This window comes from Centruroides vittatus, unplaced genomic scaffold (genome assembly GCF_030686945.1).
Source record: "Centruroides vittatus isolate TY-2023 unplaced genomic scaffold, ASM3068694v2 contig_452, whole genome shotgun sequence".
NCBI lineage: Eukaryota > Metazoa > Arthropoda > Arachnida > Scorpiones > Buthidae > Centruroides > Centruroides vittatus.
Genome location: NW_027122248.1, coordinates 2,728,068 through 2,752,291, shown reverse-complemented (window position 1 = coordinate 2,752,291; position 24,224 = coordinate 2,728,068). Strand labels below are relative to the sequence as shown.

The following is a 24,224-nucleotide window of genomic DNA, read 5'->3' as shown; positions in this document are numbered from 1 at the left end:
GATGAGAAAAATTTCCCGGGTTAAAAAATCAACAGGGTTTCCAGGATCCCATTTGAGAAACCCTAGTTTTCCCCACTACTTAAAGGTATCTCAATATATTAAAATTTTAATATCTTACCTTGAATATCAGAAAAATGATGATACTTCTGTATAAAACCAATATTTTTTTGTAATGATTAATTTATTATTTTTTTTATGTATTGTTACCATATGATGACACACTTTATGGAAATATTACTAAGTATAGACTTCCAAACTTTATTAGTTCTTTCAGTTTTCGCTTAATTTATTTTGTTTAAAAAGTTACACTCTGGACACACTGAAGCCAATAACTGACTATCTACAATAACAGTTAATATTAGCAATGTGACTGCTATTGAATTGTATTGAAATAACTGTTGTTTAACTATTTTCAAATTACATTTAAGAAATTGTTAGACCTCTGATAATGTAGTAACATTTCCATATTTTTAATTAATTTTACTTACCATTGCATTAAATTCAAATATTTTTTACTTTCATTGAGCCAAATTTATAACAGTATATTCATCTATCTTGAAAACAAACTAAGAAAAAGTTAAGTGGCAACATTATGTATCATGTTATGCCTAACCCGTAGTTCATTAATCAACAGTGCCAAAATGCCTATTTTAAAATGCTTAGTATGTTCTAGAATAATTTCTGCAACATAAATGCATTAATGATAGTTACTGTTAAATGAGTTTGTGTTCTAAGTATTAGAGACATTTAGACTATAACATTTTAAATAAAATGAATGAAACAGTTCTTTACTGTACTTAAGAATGTAAAAAGTTTTTATAAGCTCATCTTCACTTCAATTGTAAAATGAAGAAAAGAGATCTAACAGTCTGAAATAAATTATATTTTATCTGTATCTTCTTGCATTAACACTGAGCTTTTCTTTATTTCAATTTTGAGAATAATTAAAAATTAACATCAAAATATTTAACATAGATTCTATTTTGTTATAGTAAATTAAATAAGAAAAAATCAACAGATTTGAAAAATTAAAAGTCAACCCAGGAAAATCACTTTCTTGAAATTACTGTCATCTAACAATAAGTTTATATTTAACATTTTCTCACCCAAATTTACTGTCGTTCTTTATATCTTCTATCATAACTGAATATTGGTACTGGATAATCTGGCTACTTAATATTATCTCCAAAAAATTATTATTGATTTTTATTTTTTGGAAAGTGAAAATTTATCAAATCTTAATACTAACCATTTCTTCTGTAGTGTAATATTCATTGGCAATTTTTAAAACTGGTAGATCTAATGTTACCTATAAACATACAATTTCATATTATTGAGAAAAACATTGGTAAGAAAAAAAATCTTAATATATATAAATATGTTTCAGATTACCTCTTGCTGCTGTTTCAATTTCATTCTTATCAGTTCCAACTGTTTTTCACGATCAACAACTGAGGTACCTTTGATGATACAGAAATAAAACATGTTTAAATTATAATTTAAATTCAAGACAGCTTATTATTGATTAATTTCAAGTTAATTTAATATATATTACATAATTATCTTCATTTTTTATATTAACTAATAAATAACAATTCATTTGATTATTAACTGGTAGATTAAATAAATTTTCAAAGAAAATTTTATTGCATTCCTGTTTATTTTCATAATATTGATACTATACTGAAATTTTTTAATAATTTAAAATAATTTTAATAATGATATTTGAAAGGTTTACATGTATTTGTATTTTTCTGATAAATCAGAAAATTTTTTCAAAATGCAAAATTCAAGTATTCTTTGGACAAAATTTTAATAAATATTTTATAAAATTCATATGAAATAATTTTACATGAATATTGCAAATAGGTTCAAATTTTAATCAAATATCTAAAGTATTAAATTCACTTGAAATAAGGAAGTTCGTCAAATACTGCATTCATAATTCTAAAATTATAATTTTATTATCTTTTAATTATTACTTTGAAATAAACACATTACTCATCATATTAGATTAAATTAGTAAAATTCTTCAAATATATACTTTATAAAGTACCAAAGTTAGATTAAAAATTTTTACAAAACAGTTTTTTTGATTACTGGAAGATAACTGAAAAACCAAAATTAAATAATAAATGTAGTTAAAATCAGATTCAAGCTTAATGATATACTGAAATGGCTCTTGATTTTGCACACAAATAATTTTTTGTCATTATATAAAACTTCAAGTCTGAAATCTTTCAACACTATTATAATCGACCTTGACTTTATGAGTCTCTATGAAATGCTAATTTTCAATGGGATACATTCTGACAATGATGTTTTATTCCAATTACAAAGAATCAATTTTAAATATCAAAATGCCAGTTAATGATATTAATCTAAATAGTTTTTTTTATTTATCTGATCAGATAATTATTTTTAACCAGTTTTATTCTATACCTTTAAATTATTTCTGGATGAAATCTTTTTATATTAACCCACAATCACATATAGTAGTGGTAATTTCCCACAACTATTACTATTTTGTGAGAATTTTCCACCAAATTCACTTAGCTGTGCTTCCATGATATGAGGATGTCATGGAAGCACAGCTAAGTGAAGGTGGAAAATTCTCACGTTGTCCATTTGACTGTGTAAAATTTTGTCTAAAAAACTTTTTTCCACTTATCTCAGGCCCTCAAAAAACTGCTACAGAAAATCACCACCTTATGCCTGCAATTGCATAAAAATTTTTTTTATTGTCATACAATTGCATGCATAAGGTGGTGATTTTCCACTCTAATATCATTTTTTAGTTACTTAATGTCATGGAGGTCTCTTTCTCAGCTATGCATGACATAATGACATGCATAGTCTGCCAGTCTGACTTTGAATGCTTGTCTCTGAGATAATTTGGGATGCTAAGACCTTCAACAATTTAAATGTTTTTTTTTTGTGTCCAAATAATACAGAAAGATCATTTTCTGGTCCTTTAGAGAAACACCTCAGCTCTCCCATCATTTACAGTGGAACCTCACTTAACGAGCACCTCGCACAAGTATTTCACATAACAAGCAAAACAAATTGTAACAATTTGCCTCACCTAACAAGCAATGTTTCACGTAATGACTAAGGAAGAGAGGGGAAGTCCCGAATTGTGTGCATGCAGCATGCTCCATCAGTCTGTGTTTAGCACTCGTTCCGCTAGCATCTTAGTGTCACTTGTGATCACATATTTTTCCAAACTTGTGTTCACACATATTACTTATAAACATCAACAATCATAGCCTGTTATATAATAAACATGCCAAATAATATGCCAAATTCTTGTTTCATTAAATTTAATGACCGATTCCAAATTAAATTTTAGAAATGTCTGAATTAAAAATTAACTATTTATAATTATTAAATTTAATATGAGATAGAAACATAACTGAATACCTCTAGTCAAATTAATTAATTTCAAATATTTATTTATAACCTTTACATAACCCAAGAATTTGACATATCGTTTGGAGTGTTTATCAAACAGATTAGCTGTGATTTTTTGTTTCTGCAAATCAAATTCTCATTTCAGGATGGTTCATTCCATGCGAGAAGAAAAGATGATGATGATGATTCATGCTCCTTAACAGTGTATATTGTACAACTTTTTTTGAGTAAACATTATACATAAAACATTTGAGCATTTTTTTTTTTGGTGTGGAACGCATTATCGTATTTTACATTAATTTCTATGGGAAAAATTGTTTTGCATTATGAGTAAGACTCTGGAACGAATTATGCTCGTTAAGCAAGGATCCACTGTACTTCCAGCTAAATTCATTTCACATTAGTCCTTGTTATTGCAAAGTTTGGGAAGCTTCTTATGGGACTTATCCCATAAGAAGTTTCTGAGTTAAGGACATTATACTGTAAACAAAATAATATCTTGTAAGCTACATAACATATAATCTTGAAAATTGGCATGTGAAGAGAAGATACATCTCAGAATTTTTTCAGAATTGTCAAATTCAAGGACAAAAAATCAGCAGAAAATCTCTGCCTTATGCATGCAGCAGTGCTAAAGAAACTGTATGTAATCACAAGTTAATGTTATTAATGTCCAGCAATTGTATTCAAAATCACTCAAAATTATATATAATTTGCCTGTCATTTTTAATTTCTTCCAAAAAAGGAAAAAATATGCAATATTTTACAATGCTGCACATCAATAAAGTTTTCATTGCAAAAATGTAACTCTCTCCTGCAATGTAACTCTCTTTTGTTTATGCTAATTTTAAGATATATAAATAAATAACTTAATTTATGAAATTATATTTCATAACAGTTTCAGAATATATTTGTGTTCAAATTTAATAATAAGTGTAAATTAATATATAATTTTTTTCATTTACAGATTTTATTTGGTAAAATAAATAAGAATATAATTCCAAGAAAACATCTAAAAATTTTGGCAAGAAAATAAAATCAAAGCAAATGGTCATTTTATCACAATGAAAGTAACAAATCCAATTTTATATAAAAAGAATACAAATGAATAATTCCACATATTAAAAGAAAAAACGTCGTAAGTATTGTGTGTCAGACTGAATTCTTAAGGTTGTAAGAATTTTCAGTATTTTTAAGAATTTTTTTATCAGTGAGAGGTATACAAAATAAGCAACTTTGCATTGTTTTATTTATAATTAGAAACAGAAATATGTGATTTCAATTCTTTACAGGTTATATTTCTCAACTCAATGGAATTACTGATCAATATCGCTACAAATATAATAAAAATTGTGTATTTACCAATAACAAAAGTTTCCTTCTTCACACCATCAATTTCTTCATCATATTTCGACAAAAGAGTTTTCTTTTTAACCTGATAATAAAAACAATATATTAATACATTATAATTAAAATTTTATGAATTTAGTAAAATTATGAAAGACCATCATTTAAAAACTAGTCTGTAAAATAAGTAATATGCATATAAAACCTAAAGATTACGCAGAATAACTACCTAATATTGGAAATTAAGTGTTTGGTACAAATGTAAATAATTGATTGTTCAAAAAAAAAAACAATAACTAACATAGATTTTTTTTATTACATTGAACGGAATCATTCAATTTTGGTAACCTCTACAGAAATTTTATTTTGATACCGTGTTTTATTTTACTCTGAAGAATCTCTCCTAATCGAGTAATCATCAAAATTAGGGAAGGTTGCTGCAAAATTTATTCTATTGTAAAACATTTATTGCAATTATAAAATTTTTGTATTCCATATAATTATTTTTTTGTGATCTTTATTAAAAAGTACTTTGGACAATTGTAATAAAAAAGTGAAAACAAAGCAAACAAAAAGTTTCAGTTTTGTTTTCAATAGTCATAAAACAGCAAATATGCTTTCCGGAATACACACAAAATATGCAAGGAAGCCTGCTTCCCTCAGAGTGATATATATGCTGGGCAGCCTACTACCTGGTGCTTAGGACACAGTCTTGATTTTACTCTACAACTTTTATTAATTTTATTTTATTGATATCAACAAAAAGAAGCAGACTTACAATTTGTCCCTTATAAAATAGGTGTGCAATGTATATATTTCTTTCTATAAAACAAACCCTTTATGTACAGCTTTCTGATAATCTCCAAAATAATTTTGAAAAGAATGAAAATGTAATTGAACATGACTAATTTTTGTAATCAATCACAAAGAAAAATGTAAAAATAATCTTGAAAAAATCTGAACAACAGAATTATGGAAGATTGTTGGCAAAAACACAAATATAAAGGACTTTAATTAATGTTGTGTTACAAATTAACTTGGATGGAACAGAAAATAACGTACAAGTTTTTTTCTCTGTCAAGCACTACTGGCACTGCATTAAGGTTCTCTGTGGTGTCTGCCAGAGATAGAGCCCTCTAAAATGTGTTTGCTGTAGCACTGAATAATTTGCAAAACTTAATGTAAATTGAAACAGTATATAGAAATTGTGGTTGAGAATTGTGTTTACCACTTCACAAGATGGATAAAAAAACTGTTTATATGATGAAGTGTATTGTTAACATAAGATTATTTGCTGACATGACATGACTGATGCTGCATGGTACACCATAAAAAAATTAAATTTTTTCTTTACTAAATACATTAACACTGTCCTCTCAAAAATTGTCTTATACACTCCAGGAGTATGTGCACATTACTGATTTATATATTAAAAAAATTTATCACAAATGTATTTCAGTTTTATAACTGAAATCATGAAAGATTTTAAGTAGAAGTAATAATTAAAATTTTTAATTAAATAATAATATACAATTAGTTTTACTTACCATTCCAAATTCATCAAACTCATCATCGTATGGTTTATAATCACTCTTCCTTAATTTATTTTCAATATTTTTTGCTGCTTTTTCATTATCAATAAAATTAACATTTTCTAAAACATCATCACTCTCTTCCAGAACACCTATTTAATTTACTATTATTAAATTTTGGTAAAATTTAAATAGCCAGTAATTTAATTGTAAAGTATAACATTTTTACTTTGATGTATTTTATTTTCACAATAATATAACTACATTAAGTAAAGCTGATAAATGTAAAAAGGTTCTTTTTTCGGTTAGTAAAATGGTTATCTTCCTATTCGATTCATCAATAAAAAGATTTTCGGCAAAATATTTTAATACCTTTTAAAGGATTTTTAATTATTTTATAAACCGATAATATTTTCTTTTAACTATATCAAAACCTTTTAAATAAATTATTAATTTATATATCTTAACAAAAGCTGTTTCTATAATACAAACTTTTTTCTTAATTAAACTAATCTTGAAGTGATTGGCTTAAGAATTAATCTAGAGATGTTGATCTCTATATCAGTTTGAAAAAAAGCTTTCATTTTGCCATTTTTTAAAAATAACTTCATCTTTTAATTTCTACTTCTTTATTATTATTATTATTATTATTATTAAATAAAATCAACCTCTTTAATATGTCATATTTTGACTTATATAATTTTTATTATACTTTCTTCATGAGTAGATATAGACAACCAAGCTGTAAGTATTCTATTTGATTATGTTGTTATACTGATCAAATGATAAGATCGGATTCACTATTGGATTAGAGCCATGGAGAGATATGGATACAAAGTCATGCCCAGTTGCCATCGTGAATGACCTGTATGATTAACCTCTTCAATTAATTAGTCTAGAAATTAAAAGTGATTGAAGATACAGGGTGTGTAACTGGTAATGAATTTGCATATTAAGCAGAAGCTGTATGGTTTGAGTTTCACTTCAAATTGGTCTTTTCTTTCAGAATAATTTAAATTATTTAATTCAACTCAAAAATTATTATAACTATTAAATTTAATACAAGATGGTAGCATAAGTCCAAATTACATAATATCTGTAAATTAACTAGCCAAATTCTAGCCTAATAGTTAATCTGGCCTTATCATCTGATTATTTTCTTCATGTTTCAAGCACCACAGAAAGTTGTAATCCACCTTATAATTAAAATCATAGAAATGGAAATTCTTAAAATATTACCAATACTTGAAATATCATTGTTTATTTAAACTAGTTTAAAAAATTTAATTTTTGCTTTGTTACCTTTGTCTTTTAATGTAAGAATTATATTTTGTCCTTCCTCAAATTTTTCCTGAGAATGACCAACAACAAGGCCTTTCAAATCCTTTGAGCCGTAATTCTTACAAAAAGAAAAAAACTTTTAATATTTATTATTTTTCAAACTACAAAAATTCATATTTCAATAATCAAATCAAAAACCTTTTCTGATTTTTTTTTCATATTAAATTCTTCTTCAATTAATGCTCCTACTCCAAATTCTTTGTCCATTTCTTCCAACAACTTAGCCTATTTTAATATATGTAATTATTTATTAAGAATATTTAATTTTTATAAATAATTATTTAAACAAACAAAACATTATATATATTATATATGTTTTGTTTGTTTGTTATATATATAGCTATAATATACCAGGTGTATAAGCTTAAATCCGCTGTTTGCTAATAGATGGCGTTAGTAGGCATATTAAACTACCGTGGAGACTCTATACTTTTTTTTTTTTTTGATGATTTTGACATCTGTCAACATTAATCAGTGCACATCATCAGCAATTTCATACAACATCATACATTTTTCCTTTGGTAATCATGCCTAGTTTTGTGCCAAAAAAAAGAGCATATGCGAGAAGCTCTGCTTTTCTGCTTCAATTTGAAGAAATCGGCTGCCGAAGCACATCAAATGCTTGTGAAGGCTTATGGCAACAGTACTTTATCGGAAACCACGTGCAGAGATTGGTTTTGTTAGTTCAAAGAAGGCAATTTTGACCTGAGTGACAAGAAGCGTGAAAATCGGCCCAGGAACATTGAAGACCATCAATTGCAGGCTCTTTTGGACGAGGACGATACCCAATCGCGAAAAATGCTTGCTGAGCAACTGGGTGTTACTCAACCAGCCATTTCCATGCGTCTACATGCCATGGGAAAGATTCAAAAGATTAGAAAATGGGTGCCACATGAATTGAACGATAGGCAGATAGAGCGATGCCAAAACACGTGAAATCTTACTCACCAGACAAAAAAGAAAGTCGTTTCTTCATCGGATTTTAACTGGTGACGAAAAATGGATATATTTTGAGAATCCTAAACACAAGAAATCATGGGGTGATCCAGGCAAACCATCAACGTTTTCCCCAAGACCAAATCGCTTTGGACGGAAGACAATGCTGTGCATTTGGTGGGATCAGCAGAGTATCGTCTACCATGAGCTGTTGAAACCTGGTGAAACTGTCAATGCCCACTGCTACTACCAACAACTGATCAAATTGCACTATGCTCTGTGTGAAAAAAGGCCAGATTATCAGCAAAGACACAACAAGCTGATTTTCCTCCATGACAATGCACCATTGCACTAGTCAACATTGGTCCGAAACTACTTGGAGACACTCAACTGGGAGGTGCTACCCCATCCCGCTTATTCACCAGACCTGGCCCCTTCTGACTATCACTTGTTTTCGTCGATGGGCCACGCGATTGCTGAGTAGCACTTCGATTCTTACGAAAATGTCTGGAAATGGCTTGATGAGTGGTTTTCCTCGAAAGAAAAGGAATTTTTTTGGCATGGTATCCACACATTGCCCGCGAGGGAAAAAATGTGTCACTAGTGAGGGAAAGTACTTTGAATAAATTTGTTTTTGCTTGCTATGAAAAAAGCGTGTGTTTTTCTGACTAAAAAACAGCGGATTTAAGCTTATACCCTGGTATTTGACAACAAAGTATCTTTTTTATCAATTTACCCAATCATTTACAAGCAAGCTGAGGGTATTATAAGATAAAGTAGTACAGAAAATCAATATTAACAATTTTTTCTATATAACTTGTTCTATTCTTTAATATATGCATGCATATATATGCTTCAGAAATCATTCCAAACAGATCCATGTATTTGAATATTTTATATTTTTATTTCAAACCATTAAAAATGCTAATTAATTACTCTACTAAATCTTATAAAACAATATCTACTTGATCATTGTATATGTATTAACTTGTCTTATTTTCTATTATTTTATCATATCCTAGCCTACTTAAATTAATTTATCATTTACCGTATTTTACGGACTATAAGACACACCTTAATTTTTAAGCAATTTTTTTAAAAAAAATACCTATAAGACGCTATGGACTATAAGACGCACCTGAATTTTGGAGACAATTTTTCGAAGAAAAGTGCGTCTTATAGTCTGTAAAATACGGTATAAAAAAAAAATGCTATTAATCTATTACATCCAAAAGTCACATGGTATAATTTAATCTATAAGTTATTGAATAAAAACATGAATGAAATTTTAAGATAATTATCATAATGGCACAAATAATTTTAAAAAATATGTAATCATTAAGAAATAATGAGTGTAAAAATGATAACCCAAAAAATTTTCCATTTTTGACTCCACATGTAAAATTATCCTGTCACCAATAAATCATTCAACAAGTTGCCTGTTCACATTAACTGATGTTATTACCTGCCTTGAACAGCATTCATAATACCAGTGTGCTCCAACTATCAATTTTTCCGTCTCCCACGTAAATATTACACATGTATACATAAATAGCATTAATTTTTACAATAGTAATGCTCTTGAATTTTTTGATTTAGTCACTTGACAAAATTATCATTTTCAACAAATGGATGAAAATATTTTTATCTTCAAAAATTATATTTAACATCTCTTAACATTTTCTTACCATAAAAGTCTATTTCTGAACAAAAAACAAATATATTCTAGTAAAATCTTGTTTTATATAAAATGTATGTTCAATTTATTTCAATAACTTCGATTTCTAAATCACATATTAAAATCATAATTAAGACTATACTTCTCATCAAAAGTTATTAAATAAATGCAAAATTTTCAAAAATCTCATAAAATACAATAAATGATGTACAAAAACAATTTCCAATGCCCAATTTACTTAAAAATATGCAGATAATTATTACAAAAGTTAGCTGAACTACATTTAAGCTTAACCAACATAAAAAATTATGCTCAGCAATGATTTATACTAAAAAGAGAAGTATCTAAGAAATTAATCAAACTTCTGGAAGGCACTTATTGATATTTGTAAGATTACTTCCTACCTTAAATATCAGTACCAATTTCCTGTACTGATATTTAATTGCTTATATTATGTGGATAATATAAGAAATTTTTTCCTACCTTTTAACAAGTAATGAATATACAGTCAAACCTGTTTTTATGCGCTCTTTTTATGTGCGATTTTTATTTGTGCGATTTTTTTAATGCAAATTTTTAATTTGTGCGGTATAGTTGGCGACTAGTCTCGTGCGATTCGTCATGTCTTACGTTGACTTATTATAGCTAAATAAACTTATTATAGCATAAATGCACTTATTATAGTAATATTATTGCATGAATATGCGAAAAATGAAATAATTTACTTTTTAAGTCAACAAAACACCACCTGGACAAAAATATGTAAAACAGACGATAGACCAGACGATGCAGTCAAGTGCTGACATCTGTTGTCAATAAATTCTATTTCGTACGGTTTTGAGTTATTTTCTATGTGAGACTTTTTTTATGCGGTCAACAGGAACCGCATAAAAAAAAATATTTTTTAATTGTGCTGCGAAAACTATTATTTACAGCCATTCGTGAAGTTTCGTGAGATTTTTTTTATGCGTTTTTTTTAATGCGGTCCCTATCCCCCGCATAAAAACAGGTTTGACTGTACTAATTAGTCTAACAGAATATGATTCAGAATCTTTATAATCATATATAATTTTGTAAAAATATATGATAAGCTTAAGTTTAATGAAATTTTATAACATACTCTTTTGTCGGCCAATTCTTTCTCTTCTTGTAATTTACGACTTTTTGTTACCCAGTTAGCTGCAGTTTCTTCTTCTGAGTCACTTTCAGCAAGTCCTTTAACTTTACTAAATAAAAAGTATTAAAATAATTATATTAGTATAAATTTTGTTTTATGATTAAATAGAATGCTCTAATGCAGGGGTGGCCAACAGTTTTTGCCCCCGGGCCGAATTGGAAAGAAAAATTTTTTCACGGGCCAAACGAAATATTAAAATTAAATCATGTTAAATACAAATACAGGTCAGGTTTGTTAGAACGGAAGATAAATAGAGCAACATGGCAGAATGGCAAACGAGTTTCACTGAGTGTGGGGTCTTTCGTTCTTCAAATAGTGTAAATTTATAACAGACGAATACAAAAGTTGTAAATCTCTACAATGGAATTTTTTTAAAAATGAAGAAGTATCACAATTCATCCATTCGACCAATTATTAGAAGTTAAGTAGCTAATATTGAAAAATTAATCACGGGCCGCATAAACCCATTACGCGGGCCGTATGTTGGCCACCCCTGCTCTAATGTATAAAAAATGTCAAATAAATTAAATATTCATTTTATTTGTTATTTATTTTGAACTGTTTCTTCCCAGTGGCACTAAGAGAGTTATCCTTTTCCATTCTGTATGCCCAGGACATCAAATCAGACTTTCTCTTCTCATTAAAAAAAATTTAATTTTTTTATAATAGCATAACTTTATTCTTATTGATAAAAGAATCATTCAAAAAGTGTATTTGACAAGAAATGTACTTCCTTTGAATATTTATATACTTTTTGGAATTTATTCATAAGAAATTTTCAAAAAAATATATCTGATTAGTCTAATGTATTTACATTATCTGTTTACACTAGAACAAGCAAAAACCAGTTTAACAGCTTTGTATTTCCCCCTATCATTAACACTCACTTATCTGCTCTTTCTACAAAGACTAGATTATTCGGCATCATCCCAGTGATAAAAACCCTGCACTAGGAGTTTGTTGGTGAAACCAACTTCTGGCAATAAACCACACTTGACTTACAGTATATTTTTTCAATTTCCTCTGACAATTATTCATTTTTATGTATTTATAAAACATTTTTGTGTCCTATACTGGTAATATATTTCGTTTCTTTCCATTTTTCAAAGTATTGTACAGTAAATACATTTATTTTTACCACTCAACAAGTTGGTAACACTATTTTCAAGTTGCTTATTACCAGATGAGCTAACTCTCTAAATCAAATCACTGGTTTTCAAAGTATATCTGCAAGCATGTTTTAGGTGTCCAGATACTAATGTAGTCATTTTTCCAAAATGCAATTCTATGCTTTTTAGCCAGAGGAAAGAACATTTTCATGTATTGCAAATCCCTTACATTAGGTTACAATAATATACAAAATATTCTGGAATATATCTAAGATGATATTTACAAGACAAGGAATTGGATGGGGCAAAGATAGTATGTGGTTCATCCGCAACTACATTTAAAAAACTGAAGATTTTTTAGATTTACCTTAGTTTTGTTGCAATCACTCTCTTCTCCTTCAATGTTGTTAATCTGTCTTTCAACTTTTCAGCTTCTTCTTTCTTGGATAAATTTTCTGTTTTAACAAATATTTCTTGTTTTCCACTTTCTGGAGCACTGGCATTAGAACTTTCATCTCCAAGTCCTAAAGAAACATAAGTAACAGATTTAAAATATGCTAAAGTCAAGTTAGAGATACAGGAAGACTGATAAACAAGATTGAAAGCAAAACAAAAATAAATAAATAAACAGTTCTATTCCAAAAATACGATCAAACTTTATAGATAAAATTCTGCTTTTAGATGCTCTTTCATGATTTATAATTAATAAAAATATGAAAGTCTATGAAGCTTGATATTATTATAACAGTAACAACATTTTTGATATCCAAAATTTCAAGGAATATAAACAATATGAAAATTACAATGCATTGTCTAATTTTCAATAAAATAAACTTGTAAAATATTGTTGTAAATATAGTGAACAATGATTCATAAAATCTGTAAATGACTAACTAAACCAATATTCACTTATGATAAATATTAAAATCATTGAAAAAGTCTTTTTACTCTATTTGTACACATAAGAACATTATACATACATAACAAATGAAGGCAATATAAACAATTACTACTAAAATCTACATTAAAATTTAAGTTCAGAAGTTAAAATTCAAAAAATTTTTAATAACAACTTACTGTTTCAAATATTATAGCGAAATTTTAAAATACAATAGAGCGTCGATAAGTGGAACGTCGGTAAGTGGAATGGCCGGAAAGTGGAACTATTTTCAGTCGGACTGTGTCGTGCTGAATCGAATGTTTTTGATACTAAATTTACTTCTAAAGTATAATTTTCATGTTTTTTATATTCTTTAATATATTTATTTTGTTTGTACAAAATGCAGAAATAATTTTTAACGATACGATAGCCTCGATGATTATAAAAATTTTCGTTAGGCTTAAAATCGACGAAAATTCAACGCGAAGCGACACGCAACGGAGAAAAATTCAACAGGAAGCGATACGCAACGGAGAAAAATTTGAACATCGGACAGGTTAATGTATTTTTTCGTACAAAGTCGGAAACTGGAACAAATCATTAACTGGAAGGACCCCAGTCCCCAATTGGTTCCACTTATCGACGCTCTACTGTACTGAAATTTCCACATTTACCTGGTATTTGAATTTCTTCATTTATTTCTAGAGGTTTCAATCCTAATTTTGCTCGTAGTTTACTAAAAAATAATTAAGGAAAAAAATTAATGTTTTAAGGCTTTCTATGTATTTTTATAATGTTCCTTTTCACATAAATTGATTTTATCAAGTTTTTCATAAGGTTATTATTATAAGAATTCATCTTGATTAAGAAAACAATAATTAATTAATTAATTAATAATCACATGCATATATATTAATTAATTTGAAAATGTATTAATTATGATTACAATTAGTACAGTTCCAAATTAGCATTTGTTACGGTGATTTCTGATAAATTACAAAAATTAATTGGAAAGCTTTTCTAAAGTACTTTATAATTTCTTTCTCTTCAGGTTTAACAGAAAAAATTTATTCTTTACAAGTTGATAACATGCTCATTTGCTGCCAACCAGGTAATCTTTACATATTTGAATTAGAACCTATAAACTATGACTTAATAATTAAATGGTTAAATGAAATATTTTCATAACAAATTATTTAGACATCAGATGTAAAGAAGAAAAAACACTTAACACTTCCATTCAAACTAATAATGAAAATATTGAACAAACAAATAATTTCAAATATCTTGGTAACACTGAAAACAGAGTAGAAAATAAACAACTACAATACAATAAATGAAACTATTAGAAAAAATTTTTTGAAAACATGATAACACAAATAAGACTATACAATATAACTGCAAAACCCACTTTTCTTTATGGATGTAAGACCTAGAGCTGACAAAGAAAGACCAGAAAAGACTGAAAGTAGCACACACAAGACTCCTCAGACATCTTGTGGGATTCAATAGAAGAGAAAGGAAAAACAAAGAAATTAGATACTTAATGAATATAAACAACATTACAGATAGCATAAACAAGTATAGGTAACAATTAGATACACTACATTGAAAGAATAAGAAGTAAAATACTCCAAAAATGTTATGTAACAATAGTATACCGAAAGGAGAAACAAAGAGGAAGACCTGCAAAAACATGGAAACAACAATTTGGCTGAATAGTTTGATGTGATAGAATGAGAAATGATCCAAACCATAACTGTGCAGAAGGAAAATAAATACTTTTTCTTATCAAAATATATAAACGTTTTAATATTAAGAGATTATTCAATAACTGAACACCAAAAAAAAAAGTAAGCATTGACGTCACACTACAATAAAAATATAAAATATTAATTTATTAACAGCATGCATATGTTATTATTCATTTATATTTATTTCAGTCAATATTACAAAAGATGAAAACACCAAAAAAGTTATATTTCTTGATACAGTATACTTTAAGATAACTTTCTTGTTTAAATATTTAAAATCTGAACATACTTTATTTTAATCAATTAAAATACTAATCAAATAATCATAACAACAATTTAAGAGAATTTTATGTTGATTCTTTAATATCAAATTCCGTTAAATGTAAACTTTTAAAATTTAATATATTATTTAAAAAAGTCAGGATCAAGCAATTATTATTTAATACTTACTTTGTATCACTTATGCCTAATGATAATTTTGCTCCACCCTCTGCAATATTTTCTTCATCTGAAAATATTCAACTTAAATTAAAATATTTCTATTGATAATATCCATATTTTATGGCAACCAAATACAAGTATAATTTCTATATTTTTATAACAATTATTAAAACTACTGAAATTCAATGTACAGTACAAGATCTGATCAAAAGTATCAGGAAAAAATGCCTGCATACCTATTTGGTTCAAACACTAACAAAACACTAATGACTTCCCTTCAAAATATGCCCCTTCTGAGTTCACACACTTCTCCCAGTATTGTTTTCACCATTGAAAGCATTTTTCAAAATCATTTATTGAGATGTCCATCAGGTCACTTTGTCATTTGATCACTTCTGTGTCCTGAAATCTCTTTCTTTTGAGTGGAATCTTGAGTTTGAAAAAGAACCAAAAGTCAACCAGAGCCATGTCTGAGGAATAATGAGGTTGCTGAACCTGTGCAATACCGTTTTTCGAGGAACGTCTGAATGAGATATGATGCATGGACTGGAGCATATTGTGATGAATGAACCAGTTGCCAGACTTCCAGAGCTGTGGTCTCTTGCATCTAAAAGCGTCTCGTAGGTGACAAACAGTCAGGTAGTAGTACTTCATCACAGTTTTTTCATGAGGGTTACTCATGATAAACTATACCCTGGTGGTCAAAAAAATGGTAAACACGACCTTCACATTGCTGCATAATTGTTGTGCCTTCTTTGACTGTGGAGACCATGGCACTTTCCACTGAGATGATTTTGCCTTTGTCTCAGAGTCATACCTGTAGACCAGGTCTCATCTCTGGTTATAATCTTCACGAAATCAGGATCTCTCATGTTCTGCCAAGTCACTAATGCAACAATAATAGATTACACATAGCTGCCTGACAGTGACTGCAGGATAGGGAGAGCTCGTCAAAATTCCCACACATGCAGTAGGGCCCAACGTCACATGACAACATAAGTCTCTTCCCCAACTTGAAAATACTTGCAAAGAAAAAAATAAGGTTGGATACTTTTTGATCAGACCTTGTATATTGTCTTCTCTGTTAATTTAATTAAAATATTATGCTAAGCTAAAAGTCAAACATTACTTATATTATTCATATTATCTGTGTGATATACAGATCAATTAGATTCACTTCTGAATTTAACAATAAACTTTAAATGAACTTTCAGAGTATGTTGCTTAAGTTCTTTTTGCAGTTATTACACAATAGTTGTATTCAGTAGCCAAGAAAATTTAATAAACCAAAAAGCTTTCAAAATTTATGATTTAGAAATTTTCCAAGCCAAATTTAATCTTGATTTATAGTGACACCATTTAATAGTATGCTTATTTAACTAATATAAAATTAAAAATTCTTCTGGCATTAATAACTGAAATGCAATCATCAGATCACCAAAGACTGATATGCAATACAGTAATTGTCAATGATGACCTTTAAGAAGTCAGCTAAGTAAATTTGATAAATCTTGATGAATTCTGGATGTTTATGTGATAGCAATATTGAAAGCATATAGCTTTCTGTTCTATTTCGTGAAAATGTACAATAAAAATTTGTTTTAATAATCAAAATTATAGTTTTTTGTATAAAAAGTTTAGAAAAAGTGTGAAACAAAGTATAAAACAAAACAGATGCAAATGAATTCAAATTTACTTAAATGTTTAAGTTTGTTTATTTGAGATAGTTGATAATTTGGAAGTTTAATGTTTACTGTAACTTTATATATAGTCTTTTATTTAATTTTTTAAACTCTATCTGTCCTGCAGCACTAAGAAGGCCTCATTCACAGTCATCTAGATACTACAGGCCCAGACTTCACCAATTTGTCTTTTCAATTCTTCAACGTTGAAAGCCTTTGTTGTATACACCCTGTCTTTGACAAACCAGCAAAGAAAGAAATCTAGTGGTGTAATTTGGTAAAAATATATGGCCAGAACAAATTAAACATTACAAAAAAAAATCCTTAAAAAGATTCTTCTAAGACAATACATACAAATATGTCTTTATTCCAATCCAGTCCTTTCAAACGCACATTTGGGGAATTAACAATTTCACGATGGAGTCGACCTTTCTTTATAGGCTACTTGTCCGCCTTTAAATGTAAAACAGTTAAAATATCCCTCTGGCAGTGGCACTTCATATAAAATTAAAAATATACATTTGGTAAAATATATGCATTTGAAAGGATTGGATTGGAATAAAGATAAATTTGTATGTATTGTCTTAGAAGAATCTTTTTAAGGATTTTTTTGTAATATCTAGTAGTGTAATGTTGGGGAATTGAGGTGGCCAGGAATTGGTCCTCTGCAACCAATCCAACATTCAGGAAATTATTCCTGTATGCAATCCCAAACAATTAAACCCTAGTGTAGAGGTGCCTCATCTTACTGGAAGTAAACGTTCAGTTGTCAGCATTCAATTTGTGGTATCACATACATAGCCCTACAACATATCAAGGTATGTAGTGCTAGTTACTATATGTTTGGAAAAAAAAATACTCCTAATTTTCCACCACAGTGCCACTTACATTCAGCCAAGGTTTGCACAAACTCTTACAGCTTCTCTATTATCAGAAACAAAACAGAGGTCACTATGTTTATGTATTATTTTTTTATTTCAACCTGAAATGCACTCAATAATTTATAACCACCCTGTATATTTATGCATTTTTTAAATTATTAATACATTGATCATCTTAAAATTTACATTCAGATAGAAATTTTGAAAACTCTTGTGATACAAACATGCTTTAGTTGTTTAATCATGATAATTCAGAAGGTATTAATGTTTGAATATATGATATATTCAAACTAGGGTTTCTCAAACGAGATCTTGGAATCCCGGCTGTTTTTTTAACCTGGGAAATTCTTCTCATCCTGGGAAATTGCGCAAATTTCTAAAAAGTTCACTTTTTTTTTTCTTTTTTTGTGTTAACGTTGACAAAATTATGCAAATAGAAAGTATAATTAACTCATAAACTGTCAGAATACATTTGTATTTATTAATTTTAAGCCTGCTTATTAGTTTTTTAAATTTTTGCTCGTTATGGCATGTCAAAAATGGTCAATAATCAATATGTATTTGTGGCAGGACTCTGAAAATTCTCTACTTGTCAGAACCTGTAATATCTTGAATAATTGTGCCAATGCTGTATTAATTTTAACTATGCCCAGTAGCTTCAACAACTGCGTAACGGCAGGTTGTGCAAATTGGACAAGGATACAAATGAGTACGAAGTCTGCAAGTATGAAGTTTTTATTAAAGACAAACGAACTGCTGAATTATCGGGCTGTAAGTTTGATGCCGCTATTAAAGCAGCCGAGGTAGACAAATCAAGAATACTAGAGAACAAAAGAAGTACTACAATCTCAAAAATAAACTAGAAATCTTCAAGGCTACAGGAGAAAAAAACACATAACATTTGTCTTCTCTTAAATGCATTAAAGAAGATTCAACCCACATCCATTGAATTGGAAAGGGCATTTTCAGCAGCGGGACTTTTCATTATTAAAATAATAACCAGATTGGGTGATCAGAGTATTGACCATCTTTAGTTTTCAAAATCTTATAAAAATTTACAATAATATTTTGTATTATGTTTTATGTAAAAAACAAAAATTACCTTCTAAGTTAGAAGTTTGAATAAGTTCATTTTTTTCTTTAAATTTTCAACTCAATTCAAAGGCATTTTTTTTTGTAAACAGTTTCCAACAAACTTTAATTAATTTCTTCTATCTGTGAAAATTTCTACATAATTCAAAGGTAATTTTAATATATATTTTACATAGCATTATTATTATTATGATTTTGGAGATTGAGGAATGTATTAAATTACTTTTAAAAATGAAAAATAATTATATCATTTGATTTCAAGATATTTTTTATATTTTAAAAATAATTATATCCCAGATTTCCAAGGATTCCGGGAAACAGTTCACTTTTTTCCCAAAATCCTGGGACAAGCAAAAGACTTGGGAAATGAGAAAACCTAATTCTAACCAAACTTTTTAAGTATCAATGAAATCATAGAGAGCAACAAGATCTGGTGAAAGCCAAAAGACATTAAAGCAAATGAATTAACTGATATAAATATGCATCAACAAATAAAATAATATGATTTTTCTAAACCTATATTTCATTTAAAACAATTTTATTACTTAGAAAACTGTTAAATGTGATATGTAAAATTATCATTTATATTGATTATTAACTCACTCGCAATGCTGCATTCCACAGATGGTATACAATGTAGAGTCCCATACAATGCGCAAATAAAGCAAGCAACAACCCTCAAATTTTGTCTATCAGAGGTATACATTTTTTTTTGTTTTTGACTTATAGGCCAAGGTTTAAACTTTCATAAATTGTGTGATAATGCAGGTTTCGATAATGCAATTTTCTATAATGCGTAACAAATCCCCCACATTGTACGGGACTCTACTATATTTGTATCTTTCAAATCAGCTGCCTTGCTCCACTAGTGGCTCATCACTACTGTAGGATTCATTGTTACTTAGCTCAATTGCATTTTTATATTAAGATATGCCTTTATACAAATAACATCACACTAAACCTGATAACATTAAGCCAATACATCACCAACTGCCACAAATAATTGGGCTAACTTTTGGATATACGTGGTACGATCCAAAAGTTCAGGGAATGCAGTAATCTACGACAACAAAAGCATGTATTTGAAGTTACAGCGTATGAAATGGATTCTACCAAACCATTTCTACGTGTTCAGGTTAATTTCACCCATGTCATGTGATTAAACCGCGAGCGCTGCTGTTTTTTTCCGAAGATAGTTACCTTTGTCCTGCGACGTAATCAAAGTGGAGTTTCAAGAACAACCTCCAACATTTCGACTTCACCGTGACCTTTCACCGTAGAATCACCATACACCTTTCTTAGCAAGTTTAAAATCTCCGTAGGTGTTTTACCTAAACGCTGACAAAATTTAATGTTGGAGATTGTTCTTGAAACTCCACTTTGATTACGTCGCAGGACAAAGGTAACTATCTCTGGAAAAAAACAGCAGCGCTCGCAGTTTAATCACATGACATGGGTGAAATTAACCTGAACACGTAGAAATGATTTGGTAGAATCCATTTCATATGCTGTAACTTCAAATACATGCTTTTGTTGTCGTAGATTACTGCATTCCCCGAACTTTTGGATCGTACCACGTATATGATTAAAGATTAGAAATAAATTTGGCACTCGAGGTAGGCGTTAGGTGCCATCTCTTATTAAAATTAATAATTATAATAATTTAAATAATTTAGATTAAACTGGAAGAAAAGAATCGGCCGAAGCGGGACTCAAACTCGCAACTTCCGCTTACCATGCGATCGCGTTGCCAGTTACACTACCCGGACCTTTGGTCCAATCTCCTCTTCCAGTATATATAAGCCAAAGACATAACAATCAACAGCTATTTTCTTCCAGTTTAATCTAAATTATTTAAATTATTATAATTCAATAAACATCTTCTACTATTAACACTGCAGTGAGTAACACAAAGTCACCGACAAAAAACCTTTTACAGTGTTGTATACGATAGAGAACCAACTAACGTTTTCGGCCTCCACCAAGGCCTTCTTCAGGTTGAGGTTATTATAATTATTAATTTTAATAAGAGATGGCGCCTAACACCTACCTCAAGCGCCAAATTTATTTTTAATCTTTAATCGTATATATCCAAAAGTTAGCCCGATTATTTAAGGCAGTTGGTGATGTATTGGATATGCCTTTGACATACAGCAACAAATAAAGCAACTCTACCATTGTGTACCATATTTTTAGAACAAGCACTTTTGATGATAAAAATTATATATGAAGTAAAGTGTAGCAGATGTATTTACATAGATAAAAAAGAAAACAAAATTTATCATTATTTTACAGTATAGTACAACATTTATACTATTGACACACTTTATATTATACTACACTACATGAAAGAACTTAAATCTAGCTTCTTAACAAGCAAAAAATTGCATTGCTCGTGTGGTTAATCAGAACAGCAAATATTGCCCTTACATTATTTTCAGTAATGACATCTAGTCTCTGTGTTACAAGAAGAGTTTAGGCTCAGGGCTCTCAAAATATGTGACAAGTTTTGTGAAAATGTATTTCACAGTCTACTACAATAAAAGTGTGTAACTATTTTATTTTCTAAGCAATACCTGGGATCAGTTAATAATTATATATTAACTGTACGGTTCTATATTCAACGGTTGACTCAACGAGAGAACAATGTTTCTAAATGGACCGTTGAATTCTCCATTGAGACTAGTGACGTCAGCACTGTTTCACCGTTGAGCTCAACGGTCTCAACGACCTGAAAGACCGTTGAGTATTCAAAAAACTAACATGGCGGCTTCCACGAAAAAGTAAATTTTGCTTATAGAAACTATCCATTTGCTGCTGTGGATGCCGTAATAGCGGACAGATTAAGGAACGATCCATATATGATAAAACATGTGATTGCATGATACAGTATGTTGGATAATTTAGTTAATATTGAAATATTACGATTTTTTTCATTTGTCCAAAATTGATTATGATCGATATTTAGCCCTCTTCATCCGTCCTAATGATATAAATATTCAAGAAATTAATTAAAATTATTAAATAAAGACCCAGTATACAAGAAAATGATAGAGATATGGGTTCATTTGAATAAAAGGATTTATTCGAATAATGGTTAAGCGAGTTACTTTAATTATTTAGCAAAACAGTGACGACTGCCACTTTCTCGTTACTTAAGTCAGCCATCTTGAAAAGTGACCTCTCAATGAAAGCATTTCTTTTTTCTGCAAAATGTGACGTCAGATCGTTCAACAGAGGGACTCAATGGAAAATTCACTGTTGAGTAAACCATTGAATATAAAAATGTACAGTAAATATTCTATCAGTAAAAACTGTAAACGAAAAGTGATTGTCAAAAATTTTTTTTAAATGTATTTGATTATTCAAAAAATTTATTTTCTACAATCATAGGCCTACTTTTTATAATTTTTCAGGACATTATTACAATCATAAAAATTTTTGATAAAATTATTAATTACATTGAGCAATTATCAAGTGGTAGTCTCTTTAATCCGAATAACGGTAGACTGTCTCACAGCTAAACAGGTTTAATAACTCCTTTATTGGCTTTTTAACATATGCATTTTGGATCAGTGTTATAAGTCCTGATCCCTCCTCAGTGCTACAAAAAACAAAGGTTTTTTATTAACATATGATTTTATTAACATAACATTTTATAACACTGATCCGAAATGCATATGTTAAAAAGCCAATAAAGGAGTTATTAAACCTGTTTAGCTGTGAGACAGTCTACCGTTATTCGGATTAAAGAGACTACCACTTGATAAACATAAAATACAGCTACTAAAGAAAATTTAATAAAAATTGAGCAATTATTTATTGTGACATCATCACAACACAAGGCTGCGATTTTTAACCTTATTTTTAATTTAAAATGTATGCTCTCCATCTCAAATTAGTAATGGCTTGCCCCTGTATATCATACTTCTCCTTTAACAATACAGTTGTGCCAGTCATCTATCTAACACCTTTCGGGGAAAAATTTTTGAATTGAAATAAAATGACTTCCAATTTGCATCAGAAGTTCTTATATAGTAAATCGGGGCATCCTGCCCCTAAGGTTTCCAAATCTGATCTTGTCTTTCATCTATCTAACTCCATTCTTGAGATTACAGAAAGACAGACAGATGGACGACAGTGGGAATTTATAGATCTATAATTTTTTCAAATTACGGCCCAAAAAATTAAAAAAGAACACACTCAAACACCAATACCACTTTAATATTACAAGATTTAATATAAATGTTTTTGACTATTTTAAACAGATGAAAATGACAAAAACAACACCCCAATACTGGTTAAATATAATGAGCTTTTGGAATGGAGATTACAAAAATTTGTTTTTATAAAAAGTAATTTTTTTTCAATTCTTAAAATTTTTCTTTGTAATCAAGCTGAAAACAAAATTTGTATGCAAATTCAATGACGTTCGTTTTTTCATAATATACTGAGGGGAGCTTTGCCTTACGAGCTTCATCCACTTGTTCGTGTAATTATCAGCTATAACCATTTCTTTTTAAATATTGTATTCAAATGTTTATAACATGTTCAATTTTTAAATTTTTAAACAAACTATTTAGTTTTATTATTGATAAATTGACAGATTTGTCAATAATAAAAGAGTCTGTAGATAGGCAGCCCAACCCCAAAGTTTGCTTTGCTCCCACCACTCAAACCCCTATCAAGTCAATCGCCTGTTCACATTGCTTATGCCTGTGGGGCAGCTCCCTTTAGCCCAACCCTCCTCATTTTGATCCCTTTGCTTAATGACAATTGATTATATAATTTTTCTTCTTCCTTGTTCTAGCTTTCCTATAAACCAGGTGTTGCTGTCATTAATGATAGTGCTCTAAATCAAGGGTGTGCAACCATTTTTATAACATGAGCCAGAATAAATTTTACGTTTTTTCCACGGGCTGTAGTAGTTAATTGACGTCTTCTTGCGACCTGTAATTTT

The 24,224-nt window shown here is 29.1% G+C and overlaps 1 protein-coding gene across 1 annotated transcript in view; it reads right to left on the bottom strand.

Moving 5' to 3' along the window:
- LOC136977219 (U4/U6.U5 tri-snRNP-associated protein 1) overlaps window positions 1-24,224 on the bottom strand; it is a 55,222-nt gene that overhangs the window by 27,559 nt on the left and 3,439 nt on the right. The window contains exons 2-11 of the mRNA XM_067272688.1: window positions 15,619-15,676; window positions 14,089-14,150; window positions 12,902-13,058; window positions 11,369-11,474; window positions 7,773-7,859; window positions 7,596-7,692; window positions 6,309-6,445; window positions 4,777-4,849; window positions 1,393-1,460; window positions 1,250-1,309 (exon numbers count right to left, since the gene is read on the bottom strand). Of these exons, the coding sequence (XP_067128789.1) occupies window positions 1,250-1,309; window positions 1,393-1,460; window positions 4,777-4,849; window positions 6,309-6,445; window positions 7,596-7,692; window positions 7,773-7,859; window positions 11,369-11,474; window positions 12,902-13,058; window positions 14,089-14,150; window positions 15,619-15,676 (905 nt within the window). The remainder of the gene's footprint in view (window positions 1-1,249; window positions 1,310-1,392; window positions 1,461-4,776; window positions 4,850-6,308; window positions 6,446-7,595; window positions 7,693-7,772; window positions 7,860-11,368; window positions 11,475-12,901; window positions 13,059-14,088; window positions 14,151-15,618; window positions 15,677-24,224) is intronic.